General features: G+C 39.4%; 1 protein-coding gene across 1 annotated transcript; it reads left to right on the top strand.

The window, feature by feature from the left end:
- Positions 1–312: 312 nt before the first annotated feature.
- npm1b (nucleophosmin 1b) lies at positions 313–18934 on the top strand. Its single transcript, XM_067518852.1, has 11 exons — positions 313–422; positions 740–822; positions 1496–1615; positions 1761–1854; positions 2069–2160; positions 3249–3307; positions 3479–3551; positions 7786–7884; positions 13779–13874; positions 13969–14043; positions 15303–18934. The coding sequence occupies exons 1-11, from the start codon at positions 374–376 to the stop codon at positions 15354–15356; spliced, it is 894 nt and encodes a 297-aa protein (XP_067374953.1). The 5' UTR covers positions 313–373; the 3' UTR covers positions 15357–18934.
- Positions 18935–19417: the final 483 nt, after the last annotated feature.

The following is a 19417-nucleotide window of genomic DNA, read 5'->3' as shown; positions in this document are numbered from 1 at the left end:
GGCTACATTGTAATTGGTTTTAACTGCATAATTAAATTATTTTTTTAATGATTTGAATCTGTAACAAGTAACAAGCAAAGCTGTCATAATTATGTATAGTATGTGCAATAGTTCTGTTTGTATTAGGCATTATTTGTTTATATTTTGTGATGCTTTCAATATCTTTCTGCTTGTGTTTGCTCGTTTCTAATTTTACGCTACGACGGCGACATCCAGTGTTCATCCAATACAATGTCCAAGCTTGTTTGTCCCACCCAGTCTGCAATACTATTGGCCCAAGTGTTTCCAATCAGCTTCGCATTCTGCTTCCCCATTGGCTCGGCTATGTGTCGGTGAAACCAATGTACGGAAGTGTTAACCACCCACTTCAAAGATGGAGGACGATATTTCAGATTTGAGCAGACCACAAATGTACTTGTTTGGTGAGCTCGCTTTTTCTCACAGCCCTTACACGATTAAGTCGCAAAATCAGCGTTATTGCAATGCTAACATGTAGCCGTATAGCATTTTTAGCCAGACAAACTTAGCTGGCGTTAGCTGTAACTGGCTAGTCTGCCCTCCTCCACTCGGCGCCTATTCAGTTCTTTTGTTAGCTAGCCGAGCAAAGCATGGGGATGCACAGAAATAGCAAGGACTAATTCCCCGCACGGCAAACAGTTTCATGCATGTGTGTATGATGCTACAAGATGTGCGCAAGCATGCGGTTAGTTACACGCTGCACGTTATCGTTTTTCTTTAGGTTGCACTCTCAAATCGGACAAACGGGAGTTCAAAGTTGACGTAGACGACGATGATACGGAGCAACAGCTGTCACTCAAAGCAGTAAGACAGACGCTTTCCGCTGACTTTCCATTGCACCTGGAATACTTGTTCTGCTGGGAAAATGTGACTGGAAGACGCGTTGCAAAGGGAAACCTCAAACATCACTGGTTAAACATACTAAGTTGCGGTTTTGGAGCTGCTATAATTACAATTGATCCATTATCGCATATAACCAGTCCAGTCAGACTGTAAAAATGCACTGCAAGCAGTAGGTCCATGTAGAGATGAATGCAAGCCGTTCGCCCTGTTCATTAATTTTTGTCACAAGGGTTATTTTTACTTTCCATTCGCTGCAGGATATGGGTAACCGACCTAAGCTTGCAGGGTCACGAAGCTTGGAAAAACATTCCCCAAACCTTTCTGGTATTTAAATCATCTTAACACTGGGTGTCTTGGGCAGGGCTCTTAATTTCACCAGCTGTACCTTCAAAATGTTGGGTATCTCTACTCATACAAGGACGGCCAATGTGAGATTGTTACTAGCTCATCTGGAACTGCACTCTTTAGGTGGCATTATCATGTATTTTGTTGGAAACGTGTGAAAGCTTACAAGGACAAAAAGGTTGATCTGTTTAAACTTGTACTCTTCCTGGTGCATAAGTTTAAGAGAAACAATAGTGTGACGATGCCACGATGGGAAGGTTATGTTTATCGTGCTGCGCTGCTGTTGCAGGTGTGTCTGGGAGCTGAGGCTGAGGACAAGTTCCACGTGGTGGAAATTGAGGGCCTCACTTATGATGGAAAAACAAGGAAAGTGCCACTGGTTGTCCTGAAGCCATCTGTCCTGCCCTCTGTGAGTCAATACAGTATTTTCTAGGTACTAATTAGTTTATGAGTAAAAATTGTATTACTTGCATATAAAAATGAAAAGGAAAGAGGCAAACAGCATTTTATAATATTTATGTTATCATTCTAACTGCTACTGCTTTTTGTTCCAGATGAGTTTAGGTGGATTTGAGATCACTCCTCCAGTTACCTTCCGTCTCCAGTCCGGCTCTGGACCAGTTCACATAAGTGGACAGCACTTTGTTAGTGAGTATTATTGCAATTGCCATTACTGCTACAGTTGCCTTAACTTCTTCAAAACAAACTCGCATGGAAAACAGTCCAGTCTATCATTATTATAAAGTACATAGCCACTCAATACAGTATCAGTACAAATAGTAAGTTGGCTGGTCCATATTCTTTGTTAGTAAAGTTATTGGAACCTTAAAACATAAAACAGTAACCATTGTTTGCTTTGTAGGTGTGAAGGATTCAGAGGATGAAGAAGAGGAGAACAACACGTCACCAGTAAAACGACCCGCAAGCCTCATGTCAGGAAAAAAACCGCTGTTGGTAAGTACATTTGGGTGCAAAAGTGTGAAATGTCTTCTGCCACAACCCTTTTATTTTTTGGTTCGGGCTCAGGACTGTCACAAAGGTGGCCCTTGGTGGATGGGCAGGGCCACATCTGGTGGGCTTGGATTTGACCCAGTGGCCTTCTCTATCCCGACCTGATGCTCTACCCATCGATCCACCACACCCCCAAACTTTAGCACCAATATAATTTTTATTATTTTAATAATACATTTCCATACACTGCTTGACCAATTTTGTTACTTGTGATGATGTAAGGAATTTTGTTCTACGTTAATGGGCATTGTTATTATGTTAGATTTAGGATTTAGTTTGCATCCCCTTACATTGAAATGACACGTAAGAGGATGCAAACTCAACCCTAAACCTAACATAACCTAATTCATTTAGCAATAGAGCTGCCTCTTATCCCACAAACGTAGACCAAAATGCTAAAGTTGGCTTTTTTGTCTTTTTTAAAAAGTATTTGAATCCTTCAGAATTTTTTGGTTTCCTGCGTTTATTGGTCATAAACTGTAATCTGGTGTTCATCTAAGTCACAAGCATAGGCAAACACAACGCGCTTAAGCTAAAAATACACAAACAATCATCTTCTGTGTCTTCTTTTTTGAACACGCCCATTAAACATTCACTTTGCAAGTGGAAAAACCAGCACTGTAAACCAGCACTTGATTCTGTCACGTGTGGATTTGCTCAGTGTTAAAGAGTAATTGAAATGTACTGTTCCACCTCCAAAAATTGCAGCAAAGGTGCAAACACATCTCCAATTCACAAATTCATGGTTGGGGCATTTTTAGAACAAAGAACAAATTTAAGAAAAAATGTAGGAAGGTATTCACATACTTTTTCTTGCCTTTTTAGGTGCAAGACTAAAGGTTTCTAAGGCTGTGGTGGTTATTCTTTTGCTGTGCCTCCTAAAAAAAATTCTCAGATTGACCAAATGAAGTGACATAATATGCTGTTACAAGCGGCCTTAAATAAAAACTCTTGTTACTCTAAATACCGAAAAAAAAAGTAACTTAATGTCAGATCCATTAACAACATTTTGATCCAACTTTTTCTTGTAGAAAAAACTAAAGATGGATTCTGATGACGACAATGAAGAAGACAGTGATGAAGATGACGAGTATGTTTTTATTTTTATTTTTTTATTTTTTTTATGCTAAGCTAAAAAAATATGTTTGTGTCATATGCAAAGAATAAGCTATGGAATAGTTATATTTGCCACCAAACTTTTTAGTATTTTACTTTACCTACCTACTAATATTATAATTTTTTTCTCCTTACTTTTCTATAGGGACGATGAAGACGACGGCAGTGAGGAAAATGATATGAAGCCTCAGAAGGTTGTTGAAAAAGACCTCAAAAAAGTACGGCTGGTATTTTTCTTTGTTCCTTTCATAAATTTTATTGCAATTTCTGTTTTTGCATTAAGCAAGTGAAAATTGCAAAAATGCCCGTGATTTTGTTTTTATATGATTGATTCAAAAAGGCAAGTGGTTTTCTAGGAATTAGGGATGAAAGGATAATAATAAATCAATTACCAGCTGTTAATAGATTACTTGATTAAAATCTATTAACTGTTAATAGCTGCACTGGATGAAGCAGTACCGGGTTACACCACTAGGTTGCGTGTGTTACACGTGTTTGCTGATCCTGAGCTGCAAAGGTTAGAAAACAAACACACCTCAGCTTGGTTTTCTGTGCTCTTTGTAGGTGTTGTATGGATGAACAGTGCAGCAGAAAGTTTAGTTTGAGCTCTCTGAGGCTCATGCTAAGGCAGACTTTAACAGAAGCTGCTTCTTCTTGATGCTACATGTGTAGATACATTTTACAGGTGAAATATGTTATAGTCGAGCAGGTGTTTCCGGCAGCTAAATCTGCAATAGATGATATGTTGGTAAAAAAATAAATAATTGTTTTACTTTTCTTGGCACTTCGAAATAAAAGGATGGAAACTTTGGCACCCAACTCTAAAAGAATGATCGTTTCCATTTCAAAAGGGCCACTTGCTTTGAATGTCTGTTTGCCAAAAAGAAGTCCTAAAGATGATTGAGGGATGGACAAAGTTTTATCTTTTAAATTCAGTAACATTGTAGTTCTGTCATTGCTAAAACCAAAGTAACTATCTTTTATAGGTCATGAAACTTAAATGATTAAACTAGAGTGTATTTATTTGGGTCGGTTCAGTACATTATTGGCCACCGGGTGTCAGGGTAGCATGGGCTTGGCCTCTGATTTCCTTTTGTGTAAAAGGCATGTCTCTGCGTTGCAGTGTGCCTGCTCCACTTTGTGTGACTTTTAATTATGTGGTAGAAACCAAACTGCATCCTATAGTAGCATTTCTTTTCACCAGGCCCTTCCCATTCCTGCACTCACTGACCGTCCAGCTCTTTGGATGAGACAAAACAGGGAACTTTTTCATCCTGTTCACTCATGTACCCACCTGTTTTCCACGAGTAAAACACAGGGTCTGTGTGGCGTAATGATCGGATTTCTCCTCTGTAATCTGCTTGAAATCTCCCCATGTCCCCAACATGACTGCCCTATGGTATCCTATACATGCGCCTGCACACACACACACACACACACACACACACACACACACACACACACACACACACACACACACACACACACACACACACACACACACACAGTAAAAGATACATATATACATTCTAGTCTTTGGAAATGTTAAAGTTCTCTTTGACATCTGCAAAAATTACACACAGACTGCAAACATTAACAATGTATATTCACAATACATATGTATAGGATCATACTGGATCCTGAAAGTTTCTCTCTCACACACACACACACACACCCATCCCAGTTATGGGAAACATCTTCCCCCATTTTTCTGTATCACTGCATATCTTTGTCCCTCTGTCATCCCATTGTTACTATGATTGCTCCTTTTTATCGTCTCTCATGCCATTTCAGCTTTGCACCTGGCCTTTGCCTTTGAACACTTGTTTTGCATGTTACCGCAATCGCTTGCAAGTGTGTGTTTGTGTGTGCACATGTGTGTATCTGCTGCCTTTTTTACCTCTGTGTCTGTTTGCAATTTATTTTTCTTCCTTTTTTTAACCACGCTATCCAAGTGCAAACTGTGCCAGGCAAGAGATCAAAGCAGGGCAGATGCACATACCTGCGACATGTGCCAATTCTTGCCTCAGGGTCAGATGATGGCTGAGCATTTCTGTCACCTGTTCATTTATTCTGTTGTCTTCTCTTCCAATTTCTCCATCGCCTGCACCTTCCATGCATCTCTTCTATGTCTCTGTTCCTTTACTTAAACTTTGTTGTCTTTAGCTCCATTGCTATTCTCTCTCATTCTTTTGTAATGAAGGCACAAAGATTAAAAAGCATACTGGAAGCAGTTATTGATTTACTGATAACTTAACAGTATTAGTAATTAGAATGACTCACACTTTTTGTGTAAATTGGCTGGATATCAACCCTCAATGCTGTTTTAGTAGTGACAAAAATGTGTCTGAATTACTCCGTATCCAAAACACACACACACACACACACACACACACAAATAGTTCCCATTCATATTGGGTTATGGTACTTCAACTTATTGAATGCAGTACAGACATCTTGGTAAACATTTTGAATGTATTGATATTTAGTTTTTGCAATTTTTAATGAAGCACATGACAAGCGAATATTGCCTAATTGCGTTAAACCATATGTATTTATAGTACATTTATTAATTGAGCATGCTGGGTAAGGGTTTGCATGGAGAACACAGTGAAAAAGTTCAAATGCTGTATTAAATGGTATTTAAAGAGATTGTCTTTATCAGTCAAAAACCACAAGGGTGCTTTAATGCACAGAATACTAGGAATGCATGTACTTTACCTGTATTTCACACTACAGGAAAAACTTAGGGCATAGTTCAGTCCAAATAATGTCCTTGCTCCCATAACAGACGTTTCCAGTGGCTCAGAAACCTTTGTAGCACTGAATGTCTCTTACTGCTCGAACACAAGGTTTGAGACTACACAGCGAAAATATTCGTGCAGACTGCAATGAAGCACTGTTAGTCACTAGTATCGATGGAGATCGATATAGCTGTAACATGAGACTTGAAATCTATCCATCCAGGGTGTCGAATGCTAAAGCTTAAGCTGTATGAAGGCCGGTGCTATCTCACAGATATGTGCAAGGTGTGCTTTCACGTTTGCATGTGACGCACAGGGTTTGACCTCTGATTGGTTAGAAGGGTGAGTCTCGCTCAAAAACTTCTACAAGTGACAATCTTTGCACTGCCGCCAATGCATATTGGCAACTCTGTGTCATAACACGCATCAACAGCACCTTTCCAATATAAAAGCAAAGCTACAAAAACATGTATGGAAATGTTACATTAAGTAACATTAATATGCTTCTTATGAAAATATAACTCTTAAACTTTGCTGTGACGGCCTCCCAGCATCTTGTATTACCAGACATTGCTGTAGGAAATTACATGTGTAATTGCCTTGTAGCAGTTATGTCAACACAGGCAATTACACATCTTGCCCATTCCAAGGTGAATACCAGTGATTGCAAAGAAGGGGTTAGCTCTCAGGAAATGCAGGTACTTGCCTTGGCTATTACAAGGTAATTACTCAGGTGACTGAAAGCAATGGAAACCTGACAGGAAGGCCTCTGCTATAGAAAGGAACAATGACAGGTTATTCAAGTACTAAGTATCAGATCAGTGAGAAATTACCAAGTATGTCTAGTGTTTCCTCTGTAATTTTATATATCACTGGTGCTTGGAGATAATAGTAGCTTTTGTTGCATTATGTTTTTAGAACTGAATGCTGACAGACCTATTTTATTGAGATATGTAATCAGAATAAATAATTCCTAACGTGGTGATTGCCCCTATTGCTTGAGTTTATAGTGACATTTTTCTGTTATTGTTTCATTTTCAATTTTTTATTTTTTTTTCCCCCTTGGGTCTAAACTGCTTTCAAAAATAGTCCACATATGCACAACTCATATGAAAGACTATAATGAACACCTCATGGTAAAAGCCCTTTATAAAACCTAAACACAACTGCAAACAATTCTACAAATGTGGTTCATATTTTGGTGCAAGACAATTGTAATTTGTCAGCTGTGATGTAAGACCTGTAAATGAGCACTGTGATATGTGAGGTTTCAACACAACACAACGCAACCCTCAAAGCTTCAAACGGGCTCCATTATTCTAGTATGTAGATTTAATATGAACAGAGTAAAATTTAGACATTAACTAAAGCAGGGATGTTACATTTACAAAAAGTCACTAAGTAAGTGTGGTGGTGGTTGTAAATATGATTTTGTTCACATTTGTAGCGCTTTTACAAAGTGTTCAAGCAGTTACTTGAGTTATTAAGACACTTCATAAAGTGTTGATGCATTTTAGAGCTGCTTCAATATGTCTTTTACTTGTTTACTGTTATAAATCTTGTCATCGTTTTCCAAACCGACATTTGTTGTAATATGAGCATTTCATTTAAGCAGACTGATAAAGTGAGTTTCCACATTTCCTAATAAATTGTCTTTTCCATGGCATCTTAATTTATCAGTTACGAGTGACTTTGTTTGCTTCCTCAGAGTCCTGAGTCTTTAGTCAAGAAGCCCAACAAGACTCCTGTGAAACCAAAAGACCTTGCAGGCAAATCACCAGGATCAGCAGTCAAACCACAGATTAAGGTATGGAACTGTTTTGTCAAATGCTCAGCGCTCTTTATATTTCATGCAGCTAATTTTTTGATTTATGGAATTTGAATTTATGGAAATAATATAGATGAACTGTTTAGCTAATGAGCGTTGTGTTTTGGCCTCTGTAACTAAAGTCAAAGCCAGCAACTCTGCTCCTAATGAAAGAAGTCATGGCACTGTTGATAAAAAACTGTTGAGTTTATATGTGCCCCCTTTAAAACAATGGAAAGGCCTGCGATTGTTTGCCGTGTATTGTTCCATGTACTTGTTTGTAAATAATATTTGGTTATCTAAGTGTAGTTGGAGGAACAGATCTGTGCTTAAACAGTATCGGACACTAAAACATAGTAAAGTCCTTTTTATTGCTCCCAGATGGGATTTACAAGTTGGCAAAACTGTTCTTGTGGCCAGTGTTTTATCTTTGGCCTTCGAGATCTCAACGTAAACGGCAGAAATGACAATATAAAGAAATGTACCAGGAATCCACACTTGCACATTTTTATTGCAGAACATTATATCATTTTGATATAGTTCACCTAGTTTCCTATTGGAAGTATTGTAAAGCAGCAAATCTAAAAGCTTTTAAACGTTTAATTGTCTATGACTAGGGGTCATTTTTGCATATTCCCATTGCACCACCAAGGAATGTGGTAAATGCACATTGCAATTAGTTCAACCTGATAGTTAATTTCTTAGAATGGAATGTGTTGGACTCCCACCTCTCAAAACCCAATGCTTGAACTCTGCCTCTCTTTAAGCAAACACACCTGACCTCTACACAGGTTTCTTGGGGCATGGCTTAAACCTGTGACCCCTTGGCCTGACCTCTCAGTCTTCAGTTGTAGGCACCTTTGATGCCCCCCCCCCTCCTCCTCTTTTCTGTAGCACACACACATACCAGGGACTGCAAATTAGCAAGCTTGTCTGAAAGTTTACAAATTTTACAAATCGCGTTGCTTAGGTAAAGATGACTTAGACTCAGTTTAGATAAGACTTTATGTGTTAGCATCTTATACTGGCTGCTTGTATGATTATAAAATTGCTTACACTTCATGTCTCTCCTGCACTCACAGACCTAGTCCACCTAGGAAATGTACAGATTCTTGTATGAGATGCTAAAAAATGCCATTTTCATCTTAAACACTAATTCACTGGATTCCTAAACTGTTGCAGTGAGAATAAGATACCTCCCAGGCTCAGTTTTCTGCTGTTTAGTGCAACTAATTCTGTTCTGGGTGTTGTCCAGACAAAACAGCGTATGGTTGAGCAATATACCAAATCTAATTAATTTTTGTTCTCATTTTCCAACGATGGAAAGTATGCTTAAATTGCACTATTAAGACTATCCCCTTCTTTGCTATCAAGTAAATCAGTGTGACGACATGGACTTAAGTAACCGGGTTACAGTTGGCTTTCTCTGGAAAGTTGATGTCTTAACTTAACTTATGTCATGTAAATGGGAAAGCTGGTTTCCAAAATCAGGGTAAGGGATTAGCCCAGGTAGATTTCTGTCTGCAATTTCTTTACCATGTATAAATGTAAGTGCAAGTTTCTAATTGGCTTTCACCTATGGTGCACGTGCGTAACAAAAGGCTGCAGACAGGAATAGGCAGGTGAGTTAAAGGCCGAATGGAAGGAGAGATCATTAATGGTGTGCTGCTGCCTTAGTCTAAATAAGACCCTTTTCCCTGCTGATTTCTTTTAAGGAAAAGTCAGAAAGCAGCATTTATTGTTACAGTACAGTTAAAATCTGTGCACCAGGCTTCCAAAATAAACCAGAGCTGAAGGAAAAATCCGGTTGGTCGTCTGCTGCATGTATACGCAGATTTCTTAAGTGCATGTAAACTTAGTTCCCCAAATACCCAAGAAAGCTGATTTCTCTGAGTACACTGGTTACTTAAAGGACTACTTCCACTTGCATTCTATGGCTTTAGTTCAGTGTGTAAATGTACATGAATACTTTTGAACTTCCCTCTGACTTCCCTGTATTAAAATAGTTCTCAAATTCTAGCTGGAAAAACTCCTCCGGATGATTTTTCATCATTTGGAGTTCAGATAGGGAGAGACGGCATAATCTGAACTAAGGGTTCCTCCAGGTGATGTCGTGTTTTTCAGCTAGACGCAGGGAGACATTTCATTGTAGGGAGGTCAGAGGGAAGTCATTCGCTTGCATGCACTATTCACACTAGAACCAAAGAAGCAAGTTCCACATCGGTCCTATATAAATCATCCTTTAAGTCCATGAAGTCAGTGTTAGCAGCAGCAGCTCTCTGGACATGTGACTGTAATGTAAAGTGTCACTGTTTTCTTTGAGACTTTTGCGTGACCCCCTGATGGTTGCAAATCTTATACAGTTTGCTTCACACAGTTTCCTTGAATACTGCTCAGTTATATTTTCCTTCCAGTTGGGCTTCAACAGAAGCTTCTCTATAAATATTGAACAAATCTAAAACTTTGTCATCTCTCCCTTCACTCCTGTCACTGCTGGTAATCCTCCTTTGTGTTTTGTGGACCGTGGGACGCCGACAGTGAGTGATGACGACAGGCAATATTGGACACATTTGGCCCTAGTTACTGGGGTGTTTGAGTCATCTGTTGTCTTGAGTTCATGTAGACAGAAAAAAATCAATTAAAATTGTGAATCATACACTGAATAGAGTGAGGTTTAATTTTCAGACTGTCCTTGCCAAGCCCTGACAAAGTGGCTCTTGAAACATCCTCAGGGACTAGCTGATGGACAGCGCAACTGCCAAAACCGTACCACTGGTTAAGCATTCGGACACGTGGTACATTGAATGCGCCCACCCCTCTTGTACTTCTATACAACAACTGTTCCATTTCTACACACTCTTCACACCCCTCACTTCCTGGACACACCTTCTCCCAATTGCTCTCATTACCAGTGTTTGATCTTTGGTGCAGCTTATGCTTCCAGGTGCCCCTAAGGAGTGAGGAAGCAGGCGTGGATGTCTGTTTTTTCCCTTTTCCTGAGTGCACATGACTGGTCATTAGATTGGCTTGTCAGATCACTTGCCAGTATTGCAGTTCTCACCTCTCGCAGCAGAGCATGTAGTTGCACCATCTTGCATAACAGGCCTGGCATGAAGTCCTGCTAACTCTAGTCGCGCTGATCGTAAGCAACTTTATCTTGCAGCTGGTGTCTTTTGATTGATGGGTTTGGAGAAGTTGATGCCATCAAGCACACGTCACAGTCATAAAGCTGTTAACTACTTCACTCGGGCCGATCCCAAAAGTGTGTACGTCATTGTTTTAGCGACTGATTGACACTTGTTAAAGCAGGTGCTTTAACACGATCTTGTTAGTGCTTATTAATTTTTCCCATGAGTGTAACAAAGTTTCTTTCAAATGTTGTTGTGTTATGCATGAAAAATGTCCAGAAGAACAACCACCTTAAGTATACATATATGATAAGGAGGTCACAGGACTAGAGTTCCCAGTGACCTCACATTTTTCCCCGTACAAGGGGCCTCCAGACCTCTCATTCAACTAAATGACAATTACCATTCCTGGACAGACCTGATGAGCAGAGGTGTCACAACCATGTGTTTGCTTTGGATTGCAGACAAGACATTGCATCAAACGATGGCGTGCTTGTGATTAAGTTCTATGTCTTGTGGCATCTGTAATCAGTGTCTGGCCCAGATGAAAAAGCGTGCTGGCTTTGCCTGTTTATCAGCTGTTTCAGGTCCACAGCTGTCCTTTTGGAAGTAGAGAGCTGCCCGTAAATAATAAATACGTAGTGCATTTGTCTGGCCAGGAGCCAGCCTCTTTTTTTTTTTTCTTTTTTCTTTTTTTTCTTTGTAGTGTGGTATGTGTGCATCAGTTTTTTTCTCTTTATACCTTTTGATCTGTGCCATAAAATGTAGATCTTTGAGGGACAGGGACACATTATTGCATGTTTTTAAGTTGAGAGTAGGAATTCCACCTGTTTTTAACCAAGGCTTACCCTAGGTTTTAAAGTCGCTGGAAGCGTTTGAAGTACTAAAAGGGCCGTGTTTTAAGAGTTACCGGGATACACTAGCAGTAATGGAATATAGCATTTATGTTTTCATTGGTATCTAATCACCTGAAAATTAAAATTGTTGCATTTTCTTAGCGTAGTGTGATATTTCAACTTCTATAGAGCACAGTTTACACGGACGCTGCCATGTTGCACCACCACATTTTCTACAGTAGCCAAAGAGACGAACCCAAACACTGGCTGGAGAGTGAATTAGTTGAATCGAAGTAGCGGCTTGAATTGGGTGACACTCGAGCTTGGTCCGGCGTCTAGAAAGAATCTTAATTTGCCTGAGAAGTTTTAAATGTACAGTTTGCGTTGGGAGTGAGCTCCCATTCTACACCAGACTCATATCCTGTTGATGCTCCTTCACAATAAAAGCATTATCTTAATGTCAAGCCGCCATTTGAGAAGAGTAATGTCTTGTCACTGCCTTTGCCGTCCTAGACAACGTGACCCTGCAGGACACTGTACGATTAGTAGGGCATTAGGAGGCGGTCAGATGGTTGCAATCGGGAATCTTAATGCTGGCTGCTACTAAATCTTCCACACTGCACATTAAGGATTATGTGAGATGTGATGGTTGATTGCATCCCATTAAATATAGGTATTTAGAGCTAACTGTGAATTTGAACGTCTAAATGTACGAAAGGTAGAAAATGAAGAAACCTGGTTGTTAATTCCACTTACCCATTTTTGAATTCCAAACTCCAGACTCAAGGCCTTGGACAGTGTTCACGGTCTGACAGGCTGGAGCTGCCATTTACTTGTGAGGTTAAAATGTACATTCAACATAAGCATTCAACTTGTGAATGGTCCTATATGCCATATCTGTTTTTGTTTGTTGTTTTCTTTTCCAAGAAAAATAAATTTACAAAATTCCACGTCATTAGTAACTAATTAGTGTTTATGACGACTTAACTATTTTAAAATTGAAGGTAGCAGCACACAGCAGTAGCAGTTTCTACTTGCTGCGGAGGTTTTTGCCATTCCTTGATATACTTGCTAAAAAGTTGCTTCATAAGTTGCTCCACTCTTCTTTAAAAATTGTTTCTCTGCTATCATTCAAACCCTGCAATTTCACTGGATTCCACGCTGGCTTTACATGTAGGGACAAGCTCTGTGGCTCGTGTAACATGTAGTTACACACATGCTGAATGCGTTGTTTTTGTGTCACATTCAGACACATCCTGATTGAGGACCTCTGGGGCCTCCGCTGCCCAGGTCTGGTCACACCTGTGGGCCTGCTTGTTCAGTGCTCAGTGTGCTCTCCCATCTTCAGAAACCCACAGGGCCCCTCGCTGGTTGCAATATTACTATTCAACAATGAACAGGTGGATGTCCATTTGATGTCAGCATAACTTTTATTGAAAAACAAGCACGAACACATTAGTTTGTCTTTGGCCTCTCTTTACTTGTTCAGGTGGCAGTCTGCATTGCTCATTGCGGAGTTAGGGCATTGCCCTCTCCTGCTTGCAAACTATAAAAACATAATTTGTACCTGATGCATTTCTAAAAAGAGATGGGGTGTAATTAGACTAGAATTTGTTGTCCTTTCTAAAGCTTTTATCTTCTTCCAGCTGGCTGCCCACGCCAAGCCTGCAAACACAGACACAGACTAAATGGGTCACAATAGGGGCTGGAGCCAGGACTGGCCTGTTGGTCAGCATGTGAATTCATTACCAGTAACTTAGTGTTAGCGGTTTGATTTTGGGTTCATAGAATAGAAAACTAAGAGGCAGCTCAACCTGAGGGGGAAAAAATGAAATATTGTGAAAAGATATGGGGCCATCTCTTTTTACTTCACTTAACCGATGAGCGTTTCTTATCCATTTGATTTTCTTTTTTTTTCTTTTTTTTAAAGACCCCTTTCCCAGGCAAAGACAAATCCCAGGCTGGCCCATCTAAATCTCCCTCTCTGACTGAGATTAAGAGCAAGTTTTCAACGGCGGCCAAGGAGGTAAGGCTGTCATCCTCGGTTTTTGTAAATGACCACTCTTAATTGAATGTTTGACACATGGTTAAGCTGATGATTTAATGGCCTTTTTCATCAGGGAAAGCCGCTACCAAAGACGGAGCAGAAGTTTGAGAATTTTGTGAGAAGTTCTTTTAAAATCACAGACAAGAAAGTAAGTAGTTAACAACTATATCAACTATATCATTTGACATAATATGTATATCTTTATTGGTTGCACATAATTCTGAAACCCATGAGTAGCAGGCATCCAAGACACATTTGTGTTTAACTCTTAAGATTCTACGTCACGTGCAGGTCATATACATTTTTGTTTTTTGTATTTAGTCTAATAAATACTGAACCCCGAGGAGATTCAATGCCAGGTTTCCAGAAATATTTCAGTTACTTTGTGTTAGAAGCTATAAGCTCAGTTTTAGCTTTAAGAGCTCTTTTCCATGGTTGATACGTAGGAGAGCGTAATTGTTTGTCATACTGTCCTCATACCTTTATTGTCCAGGGTGTCTCAAATGTCTCAGAGCCTCAAGAGAGAACAGTGTGTTCCCTTGAATTATATTCATTTTGTGTTAGTGGGCTTTTTAGGGATGGGAGGGGAGTACACCTGCCAAGGCAAAGTTTTTCTGTGTGATTTACTGAAGTGTGTGTGTGTGTGTCTTTTGTAGCCTTAATGAAGGGACTGGTGGTATGTGAATGGTACCAGTCTCTTTCACATTAAAGGCCTTTGACCAAACCCAAAAGAAAGTTTTTCTAAATGCAGTACCTAAATCTTTTCTAATGCCGCTTGTCATTTTAGAAGATAAACACCAGGTCCTGCACATTGTTTTGCAGAGCCCAAATCACCCAAAAACCTTTAGATTATCACCACAGACTAAACCAGTCTAGGCAGTGTGTCGGCTTGTAATGCCGCAGTTTCTGTATCAAAGCATCTGGTTAGAAGGCGGTCACTTGAAAGGGGCTATTTAGACATTCATGTGTGATTGCATTACAATGTTATAATGTTAGCCGCACAGTTATGAGAGCAGGTGAAAGCTCTTTAGAGCGGAGCAAGGCCTGGGTGGACAAGGAAAAGAGTGGGGGTGGAGTTGCTTTCGGGAGGGGTTGTTGATCCCAGTGTGTAGAAACATCTGTGGAAGTGCTTTGGTTTCATCAGCCAAGGCTGAGATCTGTCAGACCTGGAGCACCTAGTCATATACTCTGGTATGTACTGTTGCACCCACCCAACCCCTCGTCGCTCCCCAACAGCCTCATCTAAACTCAGTGTTCCCACAGGCAAGATGCACAAAATCATGTTGTAGTAAAAGTGAGTCATGTGTCTCATGCTGTATAGCACTTCATTTGGATCATTTATAATTTCTTGCAATTTTTTTCTTACTGTGTTGTTATTCATCTCTCCCCTCTCCATACCTTCCTCAGGTGGTCAAGGACCTCTGGAGTTTTGTACAAACGCTGAAGGATGAGAAGAAGTAACAAACCTTATATTTTGAGAGATTTGTATGTTTTTGCATCCTGCGAGAAATTTGAAGGCACAGTCAGCAAGATTTTCTATGCAGCCCTGTTGTGTCAGTGTTGTTAACTATGAGTTTAAGTGAACAGAAGGTGGTGGAAAGGGTTAAACCGTTAATGATTCAGGTGTCATTGTGTTTAGGTTTATTTTTTTTTTTTTTTTTTGGTTTGTTTCTTTTTCCCAAGTCACTCGCTTGCTCAGCCATTTAGATTTAGCAGATTGCAGATTGGTAATGGGAAGCTGTCAACACGGTCACATGCAAAAATGCAGTCTCCCCGTACTACACAGGAGGTTGATAGCATGGACTTGGATCCGCACGTCTCTGTTGCTTTGCTGAAGATTAAAAGTAGCTGCCGCAGTTTTAACACTTTTTAATACCTGCAGCTAATGAATGTTGCACCTGCAAATTTTTAAACTGCAACTAATAACGAATGGAATTTAGGTGGTAACAGTTAAGATATTTAAAGCTGTCAGGCTTCCATCGAGCTTAGTCATGGTAATTGCTGAGATTTTGTGTGACTTTTTAATTGTTCTGGTTTTAAAACTACCACAAGGACTTTTAGTCCTGCACGTGAGGGGTTTAAGGTGGGTATTATAAATCCAATGCAGTTGTAGCCCTCATTACAAAACCCAACTTTCAGGCAGTGTGTAGTTGTTGGTATGCTTGCTTCTTACAAATGCTGCGTCAATGGTCTAATTGTTGACATGCATACATGCATACTTTTGTTTATGCTAGTGGTTCTGCTCTTTGTTTGGTCATGTACTAAATTGTGAACAGTCACACCTCCTAAGATATGCAACGCTACCATGGGGAATAGTGTTGGCCTAACTGTCACAAGCAGAAGCTATTTCTTCCCTAGTCTGTAGATGGCGAGGTCTGCAGATCTGCATCCGTTTCTTTTTTTGTCCTCTCGGCTTATCCTGTAAGTTCATGGTCGCCACAGCGGATCATTTGTCCGCATGTCGATTTAGCACGGTTTTCACGTAGGGTGCCCTTCTTGACGCAACCCTCCCCTACCGGGCTTGGGACCGGTAACTGCATGACTGGGGGGCACTTCGACATCTGGTCGGGAAGAGCGGGGCGCGAACCTCCCGAAAATGTCGCCCCTCATCAGACCTACGTCATACTGGTTTAAAAAATGCAGGGTCAGCATCTCTAAATTTGGCTGATAATTGGCTGAGCCTGCTTTCATGTGCTTTGAATACATGACACTGTGTCCTAGATAAAGTCTTTAATGCAATAGAAGATGTTCCTGAGCTGTGCCTTTAAATATCTCTTATACTTTCAACTGAGATAAATCAGAGTCCCGTTTGTGTGAATTTGAGCATTATATACAGAGTTGGTTAAGACAGCTGATCCAGGGGGTGGTGATATGCATTATGCCTCCAAAGTGTTGTTTTGTTAATTAGGGCTATTATGAGGTGCAGATTGTATTATAAGTTAATTAAATTCTTGTGTAATTATCAGCAGTTAATCTGTAGAGCAAAAAAGAAATGTTTCATGCCTTTTTTTTTTTTTTTTTTAACTTCTTACCAGCATTTAGGCATTATTTTCTTTTATTGCTCCTACTTAGTCATATAAACACACATTTCAAACGTTTCGTTTGTAGATATTTTAGATGAACTAACCTCAGTAATTGCAGGCAAAAATAGTATCCATCAAAAGGTCAGTTGAGTAAAGGATGCAGAGAAGTCTGGGAAATATTATGAGCTTCATAAAACCAATGCAGATGCCCTGTCAAAAATGTTTTTCTTTAACAATTATTTTTCAAATCATACATTAGCGGCAAAAAGTTAAATACCTGGCAAATAAGGTCTTAATTAGTTCTTAATTTCCACAATGCACTAAAAACACATTCTACTTTATTACATCATCATCGTGAGGTACAGTATCCGAAAAAGAAAAAAAACGTTTGCAAAATCCCATAAAGGACTCGAGCCTGTAGTTTGCATTTTTGTCGATCAGTGCTCTGATGATAATACGCATCCACCAGTTTTGTGCTTAAGTGTTTATTATCCCGTATAATGCTTTTTATGGGTGTTGGCAGTTCAGTTCCATCATTTATCGAATCAATCGAATTAGTCAGCTCCACCTTGCCGTTGCTTGTAAAGGCTTTTTGAAACTCCTTAGGTGTAAACTTTACTACATCAACTAATTTAGATCCTTACATTTGCCCTTATAATACACCTGTCTAAGTATTAGATTTGAAATCCTTAATGTCCTTGTTGCTTTGCATAAATTCATGGCTGAATCCTTCTTAAATACATTTTAATACTTGTATCAATTTGAATGATTTTTGTTTTCTGTAAGTAAACCTCTTGCTTTTATTTACAGTTATGGCAGCTGTACGATTATATTTTTAATGCTTAGTCTGCCCTTGCAAGTAGCTGGTTTTGGATCTATTGTCATGATCTTTATTTGAAATGTTGTTTTATAGTTTGGTAAAAAGGTGTTTTTGCTAATTCCAAACCCCCTCATACATAGTTTGAAACGCCGCCCAATTGTTGTTACCTTTGAATTTTAAAGCTGACCTTTGTCTTCGTTGTTTCTTAACTTTTGTACAAATAATTCCATACCATGGAAAAAGCCCATGCCGAAATATGTTCAAGTCAAATGAAATGAGATTGAGATCTAGGTTGATGACCATTATAATTATTTTATAAATGTGTTGAGTTTAGACCAGACAAAACGAGTTCTGAAGTTTATCAATGAGTAATACCTAACTGATCTAGTGATCCCCTTTGTATTTTATCCTCCTTTATGTGTAAAATTGCCTTTGGTCTGTGATCTGAAATACCTAGTGTTAAATCAGCGCGCTGTGAGCAGCGTCCTAAATTAGAGTCGACCGTACAAGACTCAAACTTGTGTTTTTGCAAATGTCAATGCCAATGAAATTGTGACACACAGTGTACTGGAGATTGTGGTCTTACTGAACACACGTTTAATGAAACATATCTGTTTAGGTAAAATGTGTTGAGTGCTTATTGCATGGTTGCCGATAAGGGAATATTCATGAATCCATGGTTTAAGATGAACCTATTCACCTTGTTTGTTTTCACCTACTTGTCTCCTTTATCTTAATAAAGTGAATCCAGGCTGATTTTGAGCCACACTCACATTTTTGTTTTTCTTTCTTTTTAACTTGAATTTTTAACTTGTGAAATCCAAACGCAACCAACAGAAGTTGAACGGGGGGGACATATTGCTTCCTGGTTACCTGTCTTTGAAGTCCACCCAACATTGTTCAACATCTATTTTAATGTGGAGAATGTATAGCTCAAACATTAGTCCAAGCTCTAAATGTATAAGTTCAGTGTATATGTTCAGTGATGATTTTTTTAAAAACATGTTTCAATATGTTCTATGCTGTATGTCCCTAACTCACTATTTAAATGTACTTTGATTTGCTCTCCAATGTACAAATGTCTTTTTTTTACTGACTTGTGCTGTTTTATTAGAATTTGAAAACTAAGTGGGGAGATGTTTAGAACACGATCACCTCACATGTCATTGAATATGATATAAAAGCAGTTATTCAAGTTTTGCAGTATCTTTTTTTTTTGTTTTTTTTTTTCCATCCCTATTGTAATAATCGCCACTGGGTGGCATTGAAGCCCAGGCGTTTACTTCAAAGCCAGACTCTTAATTATATCATTGATTAAGCTTTTTCCTTTAAGTGCAAGTCAGGCATTACTTTCCTGCCAGCTGAACAGTTTTTGTTCTGCTGTAGCTGCGAGGAAGTGAGGTGCACAAGCGGATGCAGCCTGGCAATGACGCACACTTTTATGTTCCCGACAAGATGACAGAGGCACGTGGAAATCCCCCCCTTTGTGGTTAACTTGAATTCCAGTCCAGGGTTTGACTGAACCAGCCTGAAGGTATTGAGACACACACAAACACATCAAAATCCTAAAGCTTCCACACATGTAAAGGAAGACGGGCCTGGTGGAGAGAAATGACTTGCATTCACACTGGCACAGTTTGAACAACCAATATTCGGTACTTATAAATGAAGATCATTCC

Source organism: Channa argus, chromosome 10 (genome assembly GCF_033026475.1).
Source record: "Channa argus isolate prfri chromosome 10, Channa argus male v1.0, whole genome shotgun sequence".
NCBI lineage: Eukaryota > Metazoa > Chordata > Actinopteri > Anabantiformes > Channidae > Channa > Channa argus.
The sequence above is the reverse complement of the archived record's forward strand: the minus strand, read 5'-3'. Positions and strand labels throughout refer to the sequence as shown.